This window comes from Saccopteryx bilineata, chromosome 2 (genome assembly GCF_036850765.1).
Source record: "Saccopteryx bilineata isolate mSacBil1 chromosome 2, mSacBil1_pri_phased_curated, whole genome shotgun sequence".
NCBI classification, from domain to species: domain Eukaryota; kingdom Metazoa; phylum Chordata; class Mammalia; order Chiroptera; family Emballonuridae; genus Saccopteryx; species Saccopteryx bilineata.
Window position 1 is genome coordinate 23,314,796 of NC_089491.1, and position 16,180 is coordinate 23,330,975.

General features: G+C 36.0%; 1 protein-coding gene across 1 annotated transcript in view; it reads left to right on the top strand.

Annotated features, from left to right (window-relative positions):
- Window positions 1–16,180, top strand: part of SHOC1 (shortage in chiasmata 1) — a 64,431-nt gene that overhangs the window by 16,234 nt on the left and 32,017 nt on the right. Inside the window, 8 exon segments of the mRNA XM_066254671.1 lie at window positions 68–215; window positions 2,810–2,911; window positions 4,397–4,505; window positions 8,490–8,584; window positions 8,963–9,118; window positions 9,121–9,198; window positions 13,480–13,896; window positions 15,161–15,280. Coding sequence (XP_066110768.1) covers window positions 68–215; window positions 2,810–2,911; window positions 4,397–4,505; window positions 8,490–8,584; window positions 8,963–9,118; window positions 9,121–9,198; window positions 13,480–13,896; window positions 15,161–15,280 — 1,225 coding nt within the window.

Here is a 16,180-nt window from a genome sequence, read left to right on the forward strand (position 1 = left end):
TCTGAATTCAGGAATCTTTATTTGGAAAACTTAACCAAAAACCTCTTTTACTTATATATTATCTCAGCCACCAATTTCGCCTGAGTATGAATTATTAGCTCCAAACCTCAGACAAGAAGTTCATATTCCATCACTTTCAGAAGTGCAGGAGTCATCAAACTTAATTCCAGAAATAACAAATTTTAAAAATGAAAATGAAAAGCTTTCTGAAATAGGTGAGAAATAATTTAAAATTTTATTACTATAAGAATTACTTCATACTGTTTGTTATAGAAATTCTTGTTCATTCTATCAATTTCAGAAGTGCAGGAGTCATCAAACTTAATTCCAGAAATAACAAATTTTGAAAATGAAAATGAAAAGCTTTCTGAAATAGGTGAGAAATAATTTAAAATTTTATTACTATAAGAATTACTTCATACTGTTTGTTATAGAAATTCTTGTTCATTCTATCAATTTCAGAAGTGCAGGAGTCATCAAACTTAATTCCAGAAATAACAAATTTTGAAAATGAAAATGAAAAGCTTTCTGAAATAGGTGAGAAATAATTTAAAATTTTATTACTATAAGAATTACTTCATACTGTTTGTTATAGAAATTCTTGTTCATTCTATCAATTTCAGAAGTGCAGGAGTCATCAAACTTAATTCCAGAAATAACAAATTTTGAAAATGAAAATGAAAAGCTTTCTGAAATAGGTGAGAAATAATTTAAAATTTTATTACTATAAGAATTACTTCATACTGTTTGTTATAGAAATTCTTGTTCATTCTATCAATTTCAGAAGTGCAGGAGTCATCAAACTTAATTCCAGAAATAACAAATTTTGAAAATGAAAATGAAAAGCTTTCTGAAATAGGTGAGAAATAATTTAAAATTTTATTACTATAAGAATTACTTCATACTGTTTGTTATAGAAATTCTTGTTCATTCTATCAATTTCAGAAGTGCAGGAGTCATCAAACTTAATTCCAGAAATAACAAATTTTGAAAATGAAAATGAAAAGCTTTCTGAAATAGGTGAGAAATAATTTAAAATTTTATTACTATAAGAATTACTTCATACTGTTTGTTATAGAAATTCTTGTTCATTCTATCAATTTCAGAAGTGCAGGAGTCATCAAACTTAATTCCAGAAATAACAAATTTTGAAAATGAAAATGAAAAGCTTTCTGAAATAGGTGAGAAATAATTTAAAATTTTATTACTATAAGAATTACTTCATACTGTTTGTTATAGAAATTCTTGTTCATTCTATCAATTTCAGAAGTGCAGGAGTCATCAAACTTAATTCCAGAAATAACAAATTTTGAAAATGAAAATGAAAAGCTTTCTGAAATAGGTGAGAAATAATTTAAAATTTTATTACTATAAGAATTACTTCATACTGTTTGTTATAGAAATTCTTGTTCATTCTATCAATTTCAGAAGTGCAGGAGTCATCAAACTTAATTCCAGAAATAACAAATTTTGAAAATGAAAATGAAAAGCTTTCTGAAATAGGTGAGAAGTAATTTAAAATTTTATTACTTATAAAAATTACTTCATACTGTTTGTTATAGAAATTCTTGTTCATTAAACCTTTCTCTGAATATCCAGATTTTTGAAAAGTGGTCTGCAGTTTGTATGGGGAAATTTCAGAATTCGTATTGATGAGACTCCTTTCTCATCTTTCTCTTTATATGCCTGCAAGCTTAAAACGTCTCTGAAGTTAACCCAACCATTTGAGGATAATTACACAAATAAAGCTAAGACACCTGTGCCTATACTAATTTTTTAGTTGTTTTCTTATATAGAATGACAAAGCACTAACAACTTAAATGCTAACTTTAGTCAGGTATGGAGAAGCTCAGAGTGAGGTTGTGATTCATGGAATCAGATGACTGAGAGAGTCAGAACTTAAAATTTAGATGGTTTCATCCTAGTGAGACTTAGCAAATATTGTTGAATTATTATTATTATTATTTTGTGTGTGGCAGAGACAGACCCAGTCAGAGAGAGGGACAGATAGGGACAGACAGACAGGAAGGGAGAGAGTCAAGAAACATCAACTCTTCGTTGTGGTTCCTTAGTTGTTCATTGATTGATTTCTCATATGTGCCTTGACCGGGGGCTACAAGCAGACCAAGTGACTCCTTGCTCGAGCCAGTGACCTTGGGTTCAAGCTGGTGAGCCTTGCTCAAACTTGATGAGCCCGTGCTCAAGCTGGTGACTTTGGGGTCTCGAACCTGGGTCCTCCATGTCCCAGTCCGATGCTCTATCCACTGCACCACCACCTGGTCAGGCTTGTTGAATTCTTTTTAATGTCAATTTGAACCCAAAAATTTAACTCCTCTCATAAATTTTATTTGAATTGATGGAAAGACACATAATATTAGGGAGAAAGGAAGGGGGATTTGTGATATTTATTGGGAACAGGAATGCTTGCTATCAATAGACCACAGACTTTAAGGGATTCTTGCAGATGACTAATTAAGGGAATTAGTGATCAGCTTATAAATCAAAGCAAGGGAATGAATAGCCAATCTGAGTAAGTGAATCAAATTCATACCAAAATTTGAAAATATAGCAGAACTCAAAATTGCAGGGTGGCCCATGGGCTTTTCAGCAGGACGGAACTCTAGGAATGCTAATGGAAAGACAAGTACATTTACTGACGACTGCGATATTACACTCCCAGCCTTCACTTGGCTATAATGGTGACTAAAATAAAATAGAGTCATTACCACAGAAGAATCAACAAGATTACAAAAAAATCTAGCCTAATAGTACTTTGGCTGATAGTAACCTCTCTTCCTTTTCTTTCCAGATCACACTACCAAGCATGGAATTGACACTGAGAATATAAAGAGCAGCTCCACAGAGACTTTGGCCATTCAAAGCCAATGTGAACCAGAGCATGATGAAACAGGTAGAAATTTGGAATAAATCATTGAGTTTATCAGAGGTTGCCTATATATGATGTACAAGTCAATGCATTCACATACAAAGTCTACTATGAGATAGTTTTTGGTTGAAAATTTGATTATTGTAATGCAAAGTGTCATATTTTTCTTATCTCTTCCTTTACATTTGTTACAATCATTATTCTAGCATCAAAACTTAGATGCTAGAAGAATAATAAGCAGAATTATAAAGATTGGGAAAGAAAATGGAGGAAACAGCATTTATATTAAAAATAGAAATTTTGGCCCTGGCCGGTTGGCTCAGTGGCAGAGCGTCGGCCTGGCGTGCAGAGGTCCCGGGTTTGATTCCCGGCCAGGGCACACAGGAGAAGCGCCCATCTGCTTCTCCACCCCTCCCCCTCTCCTTCCTGTCTGTCTCTCTCTTCCCCTCCCGCAGCCAAGGCTCCATTGGAGCAAAGATGGCCCGGGCGCTGGGGATGGCTCTATGGCCTCTGCCCCAGGCGCTGGAGTGGCTCTGGTTGCGACAGAGCGATGCCCCGGAGGGGCAGAGCATCGCCCCCTGGCGGGCAGAGCGTCGCCCCCTGGTGGGCGTGCCGGGTGGATCCTGGTCGGGCGCATGCGGGAGTCTGACTGTCTCTCCCCGTTTCTAGCTTCAGAAAAATACAAATAAATAAATAAATAAATAAAAATAAAAATAGAAATCTTATAAGTCAGGAAATAAAATTTTATATTTTAGCTCAGACTAAGCAATCTTGCAAATTTTTGTACATTTAGCTCTTTAATCTCTCAAAGCAACCCTATCATTATTATTAATGTTGTTTTATCAAATTTGGAATCTTAGAATCATCTTTTGTTCCAGTGTAATTCCAAATTGTTTTGCTTCTTAAATATGTTAATGATGCTGTCATTTAGTTACATTTATACTTGGCTCATATTAATCATCTATTTGGACGTTTACTTCTTTATTTATGAAAGTGGTAGAAACATGCAGACTACTTAGGAATAGATGAGAATCCGTTTGTCAGGCTCACCCTCTACATACATAACTCGGCTAGGCCATCTCGATTCCAGACTTATCAAGGTGCAGGATTACTCACCAGTAATACTATTTACTTAACATCACCAATATTTAGTATGGAGGTTAAAATAGTACTATCTCCTAAGGACTGATGACACAAGTTGTCAGAATTAAAAGCAGATTACACATAAAACTCTTAGAATTTGTCTCATACAGTGAACTCAGTAAAGTTTGTCAGTGGATTTTTAAGAAACTACTCTATCACAGTTGAGATACCATATGATATATATATAATTCCTTATATAGATGGAAAATTTAAACAGCTATTTTGTATTTCAAGTAACTGAAGTTTTTACTGAAAATTTTTGTTGTAACCTAATGATCAAACATAATTGTTAATGTTCTAAATTATACTTAATTTTATTCAATGTTTATGTAATACTATTATTTTTAAAATTTTTATGCATTCTAGAAAAGTTAGAAATGCCATTATCTCCTCTACACCTAACAGACCAACATTCTTCTGTGAATTCATTATGTACAGGGTTTCAGACACTTCCAATTTCTCCCGTTCGTAAAATGTAAGTAAAGATTATATCTAGAACTCAAATTTTAATTCAGATCAAGCAGTCTTTAATTAAATCTCTTTGTATAAAGACAATTTCTAAGATGCCTGTCAAAAAAAAAAATCTAAGAACTAGAACAGTGTCTGTGGTAAGCAATTGGAGGGACTAATCAATATACGTGTACATACTTGTTTTTATATGCCTAAAATATCTCTAGAAGGACATGAAAGAATCAGGTAACGTTATTTGTGTCTAGAAGGGAATTAGGTAACGTGGAAATATGGGAGCTAGTAAGTGATAGAGCTAAGCTCTTTTATGGTTTTAGTATTTTGAATGTGAATATATCACTCTTAAAAATAAACAACTTGAAAAAATGTAAAAGATCATCTCTTAGGGTAGTGCCACTGGATGCTTGCCAATGGCACTGCCACTCTTTGTCATGGACTGCCACAAAAGACAATGCAGTGCTATATTAATTTGCTAGGGCTTCCACAACAAATACCATGCCTTATATACCCAATCTATGGTAACTAAATTTAACTCATTTCTTCACAGTGGAGGCTAGAAGTCCAAGATCAAAATATTGGCAGAGTTGGATTTATTCTGAGACCTCTCTCCTTGGCCTTTAGATGGCTATCTTTTCATGATCTTTTTTCCATGTATGTCTATGTGCTAATACCTTCTTCTAATAAGGACACCAGTCTTATTGGATTAAGGCCCACCCTAATCATCCCATTTTAACTTAATTCTTTAAGGCTTCCATATATGGATTTTGGACCATAATTCAGCTCATAATAAGAAGTTAAGAGCCCTGAAATATTATCACTGTAACCTTAAGTGCCCTGTACCTCAGTTTCCTTATCTGTAATATTGAGATAATAACATTTCATACCTCACAGTATTGTTATGGGGTTTTCTAAAAGATTTGTCATAGCTCTTTGACCAGGAATAGCCAAGGATCGCAGAGCAGTGTGGACAGTGATTGACCAATAGATTTGGCTATCAGTTTACTCCTGTAGGAGTGTCAAGGATCTCATCCTCTTTCTAACAGCAGTCATCCACTGACCTTGTTTACCTCTGTCAATGTGATGTTGGTGTTGGGGGAACCAGAAATAAAGAGTCAAGAATTGATCCACAAATCTGTTCAATACCCCATTGTTATTACACAGCACAGTTTGTAATCTCAGAATTGATATTGCAGGACTGAGTCATTGTATTCTAGTTTGAACCAAAATTACATGCTTACTAACCCAGTATCTTTGCCCTCTGATAGCATCTGAGATAGTTTTAGCTGCTATCTTATACCATATGGCACACATGTAACCTACTATTTGCCAAGTTAGATTAGTTTACTATTCTGGAGTAAAGCCACCCATTCCTCTGCTTCTTATCCTGAAATTCAATGTGTCCTAAAATAGCACAATTTCAGGAAAATTACCAAAAATGTCTACCAGTCTTTAACAAATTATTCTGAGTGGGCATGGTAGGAGATACGAGCAGGATTTTGAGTTAGCATGATTGGCCAATCAATCTGAGGATAATACTGTTGGGTTACTGGGAACAACTCATCACTACCTGCTCAGGTTCCTGTTAATGGCCTCAGGAAGTCACATCATAAAATACAGGAGCCTGGCATTCTTCATCTTCTGGTGAAGAATTCTGTCATTTGGGGGGTAAATCTGTGATACAGAGAACTCCACCATGAACTAGAACTGCCCATATCAGACATAAGCTGGGACAAGTATAGAAACCACCTATAATATGTTTAAATACCTTGAGTCCCTTTGCTAAGGTGCAAGATGTTTATTTGCAAAACCTCTATTGTTTTTTTTTAGTGCTCTTTCGCTTTTTTATTTACTCCATACGTCCTAATCCGTCTATTAAGGAAAATCTGAAACACAAACTAGCAGAAAGTATTGAATTTCAATCTGATATAAAAAATACTTAATAATAAATCTTCTTCATCACATTATTATAACTCAAATATCTAATGAGAATTTACGAAAGTTAAGTCTTAGCTACGTATTAGCATATGCCAAAGTTAGAACAAAAGACTTAAATTAGCCGAGATTCTAAGGGCATTGGAAACAATGTAAAGAACATGTCTTCTCACTACTACGTCCATTAATAAGTGGCAAATTGCTTCCATTAGTCTGTGAATTATAAAAACTTAATGATCCCTGTTTTAAAAATGGATTTACATCTCAACTGTGCAACTGAAAACAAAGAGAAGTATTAAAATAAAAATACAACAGAAGGGAAAAGTAATACATAGCATTATTTTATTTTTAACTTGCTTTTGTGGCCCAATTACTTATGTTTCAGAACACATTTTAGCTGGAAATATACCCAGTTAACACAGATTTTTAGTGTCCGCTGCATATAAAACTCTATACTAAATTTTATGGGGCTAAAAAGAAAAGTCTGTATGACATGACTTCATTTTCATACTGATTACTGAATTGTGAACATGTTTTTATATGTGACCAAAGAAGATATTGAATTCAGACATATCTTCAGAAATTTCCATTAATAATGAGAATATTTGTCCATATTATAGTTGCCTATTGAATGTGGCTTGCGTAAATATTTCCCCTCCCTTTTATTTGAAAATAATTGCCTACAATCTGAGGTGTCTAGTTATCAGAGACCTTGGTAACGCTCAATTATCTAGATTCTCAAATTTTACCACTACATGCCAGATTTTTGGATTATTTGAGTAAATTGGATGGTTTAGACATAAAACTTAGTTTTCCACTGCCCAGGACTGTCAATTTAACTAGCAGTACTTATAATTGGCACGCTCATATGTGTTCCATATGAAGAGAGAAACAGAATACAATCAATTCTCACTTGGGAGGGAGTGGGAGGTTTGAGGGCATAGATAGAGGGGGTTGTGAATTGAAGCTCACTCCCTCCCAGGTTGGTATCTTCCTAGTTGTTGATGTGCTGTACTTTACACTGTCTGTAGACTGTCTCCCTTCCCCCTTCAGCACGAACAAGCACACATCACTCACTCATAACACCCATCAGGACTGAAGGACCTGAACTAAACTTTCCGACTGTCACTTCCTGAGAAGGTAGAGCAGACAGAACTGTCTCATGGTTCTGATCCTCAGTCAGTCAAGGCTCCAAAATTTTGGTTTAGAATGGGCTTGTGGACAGCAATTTTTTTTTAATTTTTTTATTTTTTATTTTTTCTGAAGCTGGAAACGGGGAGGCAGTCAGACAGACTCCCGCATGCGCCCGACCAGGATCCACCCGGCACGCCCACCAGGGGGCGATGCTCTGCCCATCCGGGGCGTCGCTCTGTCGCGACCAGAGCCACTCTAGCGCCTGGGGCAGAGACCAAGGAGCCATCCCCAGCGCCCGGGCCATCTTTTGCTCCAATGGAGCCTCGGCTGCGGGAGGGGAAGAGAGAGACAGAGAGGAAGGAGATGGGGAGGGGTGGAGAAGCAGATGGGCGCCTCTCCTGTGTGCCCTGGCAGGGAGGAATCGAACCCGGGACTTCCGCACGCCAGGCCGACGCTCTACCGCTGAGCCAACCGGCCAGGACCTGTGGACAGCAATTTTGTAAAAGTTTGTGCTGAAACTACTATTTTGTATAGTAAGCGAATAATTTTACTTAAATTGCATTTTTATTTTGAGTGACTTATAGAGTAGGTGCTAGCTAGGACAGTTTATGGAATAAAGTGTTAACACTCCCCCCAGTCACTCCTCTCAGACTTGGTTCACTGAGGGGGACAGCAGAGGAAGAAGTAGAGCCACCCGGAGCAGTTAGGGAGCTGACAAATGGCCTGGCCTTCCCCGGGGAGGAGGGAGGAAGGATTTGAATTTGGTCGATGGAACTCTCTACTTCAGTTTGCACATTTATAAAATAGCTAATTTTTCACTTTGCTTTTGAGTGTAAAAATTATCCAGAAAAATACTTCTCTTAAAAAATTATTATACAAAAGGACTCAATATGATTAATTAAACTTTAACTCCCCTCCCCCCCAGTAATTTGCTTACTGCTGAAATATCAGCTAACGAACACTGTGTGATGTTGCAATCAGAAAGTTGCGGAAGCGTTTTGGACTCATCTTTGCTTGCAGGTAAAGATTAAGTGATTTTAATGCTAAGTAAGATGTATAGGCAAAAATGTACAATCAGTAAAAATGTTATTGTCAATTGTATTATGTTTATTATTATTGCCATCATTAGAAAAAAACACAGTTTCAAAATTAGAATTTAAAAATTCATAATCCTAATTTTGGGTTGATGCATATCATGCAGATAATACTGTTAAGTAGCCATGCTATTTCAGTCCATACATTACGATGTGTCTCTATCTAGGCTAAAAGTATTGAAGCAGAGAGCTATGCGCCTCAATATCTAAGATGATAGCCATCATATAACCTGTTTATTGTATCTCTTTTGTCCTGTGAACTGTTTTGGACTACTTGTTTTTTGGGTTGTTACTGTTTCTTAAGTGCCAAGAACCAAAGAGCCCAACAGGCAATATTCAGCTACAGATTTGATAAAGATATTTTCAGTTGGAGAAGAGAGTATTGTGGTTGCTCCTGTGGAGTGGTGGAAACAAGCAGGACTAAATCTGATCGTGACAGAAACTTTGGAACATCTGACTAAGATTTCTGTCATCTTGATCTATTTTCTGATAATACAAAAATAGAGATATTTTTGCCTACAAAAGACTTTGAATTAGAAAGTAAGTACATAATAGTAAGTTTCACTTGCATGAACAGTTTCAGGATGAGATGATGTTAGATACTGGCTTCCCACTAGGTGATGGGGGAAATATAACTAAATTCCAGCATTTGCAGTTAGCTCTGGCTCTGCCCGAAATGGTAAGGTTGAGCTTCACTAAGCAACATTTTCTTCCTTGGGAAAATGGGGAAATTTGACTAGCCAATCCTAACATCCTTTTCTGTTCTAAAATCCTGCTGTCTCAGTTTTAAAATTTCTAGCCCTTTTCAATTAGTAGCTTTGTTTCCTTTTATAAGTGACTAATTGCCATCTCAGTTTCAGTTTACGTCAGTTTAGACACAAAACAGCACTGTTATTTTTTGACCTGACAGCTGAACTTTGTTCAATAATATCTAGTAATCTCTCTTCAACAATAGCAAAGCTTCCTTTGTTACCAAAATGTTTACTTACTTAGCATTTTTTATTTATATAATTTAAGAAGGAAAAAATATCTTTTGAATATCAATCTTTTGAGTTATTTCGGTTGCTATGTATGCCATTACAGTACATGGAACTTATGTAGCTTGAATTCTATCTTTTTGAAATATATATGTATTGTTTTAAAATGTTTGTATAATAGTTACCAAATTCAGATTATAAAGGAGTTGGAAAAGTTTACTTTTAGTTTATTAGAGAGTAAAGAAATATATTTAAAAGTGAATTTTAGGAATTACTGTGAATGCTGTGAGACTGCTCTCAGGAGATAAGAACTGGAGGAAGAATTGTTATCAGCAAGGATGTTCAAACACAGTAGACAGACGGCTGTGGAGACGGTGGGAAGAAGAATAACAGGCCACATTAGGCAAATGCACACCAGTGTATCCACAGCCTGGACGGTTACCCCTGGCAGAAGAATTTTAAGAGAGATTAGGTTAGATTGCTAGACAAAGAGAAAGGAAAGGAAGATTCAATAGGGTCTTCAAGTATCCAGAATAATGTATCAACCTATAAAATTATGTAAAGTCTTTATTATGATATGTAACTATTTTGAAGTAAAAATAACATGTATAATTTACCTTAATATGCAACAACATTATGATAGTGTAATCTGATGTTTAAAAAGTAATAACTGTATCAGGAGCCCATGGCCAAGTTGTCATGGTAGGGGTAGTGAAAGAAAAAGTAGTAGAGGAAAATAATCAGAAAAATGAAATAATAAACAGTTCTTATTTACCTGCTAATCATAACAAGATATCTCTAGAAAATAGCTCAGAGCTTGCATATTGGTAGCATTCAGACTCTATTTAGTCCACATATTATTGACCTATATGGTGTTTTAATTAGTTACAAACATAAAAAATTTGGAGGGTTGCACATAAATGATCTGTGTTTTGAAATTGTATTCAGGATTCCCAAAACCAGACTCAAATTTTTATATGGCAGCAATTGGCTGGGGCCAACAGCAGCTCACGATTTGAGACCACACACCCTCCAGCACACCGTAATTCTCAGCACTCACAAACCGAGGCCAGCTGTTAGAAGGCATTACTCATTACATTCAGCATTACTCTTGCACTTTCGCCTTACATTTAGTATACGTGAGAGGAAAGTAAAATGTTTCTTATACCAATAACTCTAATAAAAATAAAAATAAAAACAGAAGTTTCTAGACTTATGTTGTAGAGGAAAAATACAAAACTTATCTTCCTAAAGATTATGATTTAAGCACTAGACATATACTTCCCTAATTTACATTATTTAGCATTTTTTCAAATGGAATCTATGAAGAATAAATTACATATAAAATGCACCCATTCTAACTGTACAGTTTGATGCATTTTGACAAATGTATATACCTGTGAAATCACAAATAAAATAACAGAATATTTCTAACACCAGAAAGTCCCCTTGTGTCCCTTTGCATTCTTCAGTGACTCACCCCTCTCCCCTACCAACTTTCACCCCTGACCCTGCCAGGTAACCGCCGTCTGCTTTCAGTCACTGTATATTAATTTTTCTTATTATAGAATTTCATATATGGAATCATACAGTATGAACTCTTTTGTATTTGGTTCTTCCACTCAGCATAACATTTTGAGATTTACTCACAATGTTGTGTGTATAACAACATTTCTTTTCATTACTGAGAAATTTTTTATTATATGATGTACCACAGTTTATTTATCAACTTTCCTGGATTTTTCTTTATTTTTTCCTATTATGAATGAAACTGCTATGGATATTCTTGTGCACATCTTTATGTGGACATATGTTATCATTTCTCTTGAGTGACTATTTCAAAGTAGGTTCCTGGGTCTTATGGTAGGTATATGTTTAACTTTATAAGAAACAATTAAATTGTTTTCCAAAGTGGTTGCACCATTATACATTCACAGGAACATGTGAGAGTTCTAGTTATTCTATATCTTTGTCAACACTTGGTATCAACAGTCTTAAATTTTAGCTATTCTAATGGGTGTGTTCTGGTATCTTATTGTGGTTTTAATTTGTATTTTCCTGATGACTAACGATGACAAGCATCTTTTTACATGCTCACAGACAACAGATTGGTGATTACAAGAGGGAAAGTGGGTGGGGGAAGGTAGAAGAGATAAAGGGGTATAAATGGTGATGGAAGGAGACTTGACTTGGGGTAGGGAACATACAATACAATATACAGAAGATATATTATAGAGTTGTATATCTAAAACCTGTATGATTTTATTATCCAACGTTACCCCAATAAAATACATATATAATAGCTTTATTGAAATATAATTTGCATACCATACAATTTACCCATTTAAAGTATATTGTTCAGTGGTTTTTAGTATATTCACAAAGTTGTGTAATCGTCACCATAATCAACTTTAGAACATTTATACCAACCCCTAAAAGAAATCATGTACCCATTAGCAGTCACTCCCCATTTTGCCTAGATATGGAACCACTAATCTATACTCTGTATAGATTGCCTATTTTGGACATTTCCTATAACTAGAATCATACAGTATGTGGTCTTCCATAATTGGCTTTTTTCATTTAGCATGTTTTCAGGATTCACCCATGTTGCAGCATGAGTATATCTCCTATGAAGCACTGTTCAATTATTTTGTCAAATTGTACATTGGTTTTATTTTTAAATTAATTTATGAGTTATTTATATATTTTGGATACCATCCTTTTTTCAAGTATATGTACTGCAAGTATTTTCTGTCAATCTGGCTTACTTGGTATGTAAGTGTTTGACCCTTAGGGTAACTGTTACCTCCAAGGCTCTACCTTATTTTAAGTCTACTGGCAACAGGGCTTTTCTGGAATTTGTTTTCACTTAGTAACCTAACTTCGTAGTGAAAACAAGAGTTCCTGCTTTTTTTTTTTTTTTTTTTTTTTTTTTGCTATTTCTGAAGCTGGAAACAGGGAGAGACAGTCAGACAGACTCCCGCATGCGCCCGACCGGGATCCACCCGGCACGCCCACCAGGGGCGACGCTCTGCCCACCAGGGGGCGATGCTCTGCCCATCCTGGGCGTCGCCATGTTGCGACCAGAGCCACTCCAGCGCCTGAGGCAGAGGCCACAGAGCCATCCCCAGCGCCCGGGCCATTTCTGCTCCAATGGAGCCTTGGCTGCGGGAGGGGAAGAGAGAGACAGAGAGGAAGGCACGGCAGAGGGGTGGAGAAGCAAATGGGCGCTTCTCCTGTGTGCCCTGGCCGGGAATCGAACCCGGGTCCTCCACACGCTAGGCCGACGCTCTACTGCTGAGCCAACCGGCCAGGGCGAGTTCCTGCATTTTTAACCTTTAAAAAGTTTATTTTATTCAGACCAAAAATTGATTTTCAAAGCAGTAAACAAAATACTAAGGATCAAATTATATTAATAAGAACCCACAACTAAAAATTATTTTAATACCCTAGTACAGGGGTCGGGAACCTTTTTGGCTGAGAGAGCCATGAACGCCACATATTTTAAAATGTAATTCTGTGAGAGCCATACAACGACCCATGTACGTTATACATTATCCAGTAAAAATTTGGTGTTGTTCCGGAGGACAGCTGTGATTGGCTCCAGCCACCCGCAACCATGAACATGAACATGAGCGGTAGGAAATGAATGGATTGTAATACATGAGAATGTTTTATATTTTTAACGTTATTATATTTTTTATTAAAGATTTGTCTGCTAGCTAGATGCATCAAAAGAGCCACATCTGGCTCGCGAGCCATAGGTTCCCGACCCTTGCCCTAGTAGAACAATTCATTTAGGCATGGAATTAATTTAGATATTTTTATTTTCTATTTACAGCATCGCTAGACCCTAAAATTTGTTCCTCACCTATTATACTTATTAATGAGGAATCTACAAGTGATCATTTATCACTTTCACAAAAAAGTCCATCTCTTGCTAAAGAAGTACCAGACCTGTGTTTTTCTGATGACTACATCTCTGCTAAAAGTCCAACAAAAGAAGAAAAGCCAAAGGATGACCAAGGACTAGTTAATACAATACGCCAAAATAAAGAAAATAAAGATTTCTTGGAACAAGACTGCACAGTATTATCTACTGAATCATCTTCCTCTTCAAAAATTGAAAAAGCATCTTTTAAACATGGTAAAAAACAGAAGAATGATTTGGACCTTTTGAGTGACTTTATTATGATGCGAAATAAACATAAAGCTTGCACCTCAATGAATGAAGTTGCAGATAGTGATGAAAAAGATGGTGGGTAATTTAGTAATATTTTGGCATAGATATGACAGCTTCAAGGACTAAATGTATAGTTTATTATAGAAGATAAAGAAGTAAAGCTCTTCCAAGGAGAATATATTCTATTACAAAGTCAAATAAAATGTCATTGATTCATAATACTTATTGTGCATAAAGAAAGATATAGATATAGAAAAACATTTTAAAATTGTATTTGAACTTGTAAAGAAAGAATAATACTTGCTTACTACAACTTGGCCATACAGATTCATAACATTTCTAACATTTTTTTATATCATTCTGCCATTCTTTTTTCTCTTTTAGCTGACAGTTCTATCTTAGTATTTTAACTTATATTTTAATATATACTAAGAACACTTTACCTGGTTTATTACTTATTAGTCAAATTTATTAAAGGTTTTCTATTTGAGTTGTAACTGTTTTACATTCTGCTTATAACCATATCAGAGGTGGTGTAATGTGTCATATCATTTCACTTCTGTTTAAAAAATTGGTATTCTAAAAAAAAAAAAAATTGGTATTCTAGAATATGTTTGACATTGGTTACCCAAATGAAATAATACAAAAATGTTTATGTGTAACAGTTATAGCACACTTAGGTCTTACTGTTCTATATAGTATTAATGTATACAAGATCTTGCCCCTGAATAAATTATTAAATAAGACAAGAAGTACAATATATACTGAAATATCACCTATTACTAAGAAAGGCTAAATCAGAGAAAGGAGCTTAGTTTGAGAGTCAAATGGCTTGCTAACAAAGCACCAGAATTGGGCAGAGTTACCTACCCAGTCCCAGACTGTATGGGGCTGGGATAGGATTCCCCATGACGGGGCAAGGGGACTGCTTGGGAAAGATCCATGCCTTAGAGAAGTAAGGGTATGTGGAAAGTCACAGATAAATGAAGTAAAGTAGAACAGTATATATTCTTTTATGTGTCGGGAACTGTTCTTGGTGTTTAATCCTTATAACAATATTCAAAGTAGGTATATTTATCCATATTTTATACGTGAGGAAACTGAAACTAGTGTTAGAACTGAGGTCAAAATGTTTGTCTGATGCCAAAGTTTTTTCCATTATTAACATTCAACTTTCTACCCAGCACAGTGTCAAATCCATTGACCTGGATTGTTTGATTTAATACTGATGTGTTTCAGAGCACTTCAGTGGTGATCATAATAGAGGAAAGCATTTAAGTAGAGCAACATAAAGTTTCTTCTGAACAATGCAAATTAATATTTTTATTAGAATTTCAAGATAAAGAAGAACATTCTTTGATCCCTCAAGAAGAAAGTCCTATTGTTTGTATTAATAAAACTCCAGAGAAAATAAACCAGGAGGGGGCAGCAGATAATGTCATTGAGATTCAAGCATCAGGTATGCTATACGCTTTTTTCTTTTTCTTTTTCCCTGAAGTTGGAAACAGGGAGGCAGTCAGACAGACTCCCACATGCGCCCGATCGGGATGCGCTGGCACACCCACCAGGGGGCGATGCTCTTCCCATCTAGGGCGTTGCTCTGCTGCAACCAGAGCCATTCCAGCACCTGAGGCAGAGGCCACAGAGCCATCCTCAGCACCCGGGCCAACTTTGCTCCAATGGAACCTCGGCTGCAGGAGGGGAAGAGAGAGACAGAGAGGAAGGAGAGGGGGAGGGGTGGAGAAGCAGATGGGCGCTTCTCCTGTGTGCCCTGGTTGGGAATTGAACCCGGGACTCCTACACGCCAGGCCGATGCTCTACCACTGAGCCAACCAGCCAGGGCCCTATGCTATACTTTTAAGACACATTCTAATTAAGTAAATTTGAAAGCTCTTTCTTGGGTATCTAGGATATACCTTATTTTCCATTAACTTTCTTTACTTGTTTCAGACATTTCTTTATTCCACTTTTACAATCAAGTTATTTCCAAACCTGGAAGGCCCTATTCACTGCCTCTGCCTTCTCCTTTGCCCTACTCCAGTCTACTAAGTGTTATTTCTTCTTTTAAACTGCTGCTTCCTTACATTCATCAGAAAAGAGCAAAAAAACTCAGATTCTTGTGCCCAGTCTAGAAAATGATCTGCTAATGGTTGCTCTCTCTGTTCTTGTACCCACTATCAGGGTGATGTAAATAGGTTATTATTGATTCCTATATGGAGTAAATTTTTTTCTGCTGTAAAGAATATTCTTTGACTCCTAAAGAACAGCCTGCTTAGGAATATCATACTTATTACTAAAGCCAGCAAGAAAATAAAGTGCTAGCTCATGAATATCTTTTCATTTCTTTGGGTCAATTTTA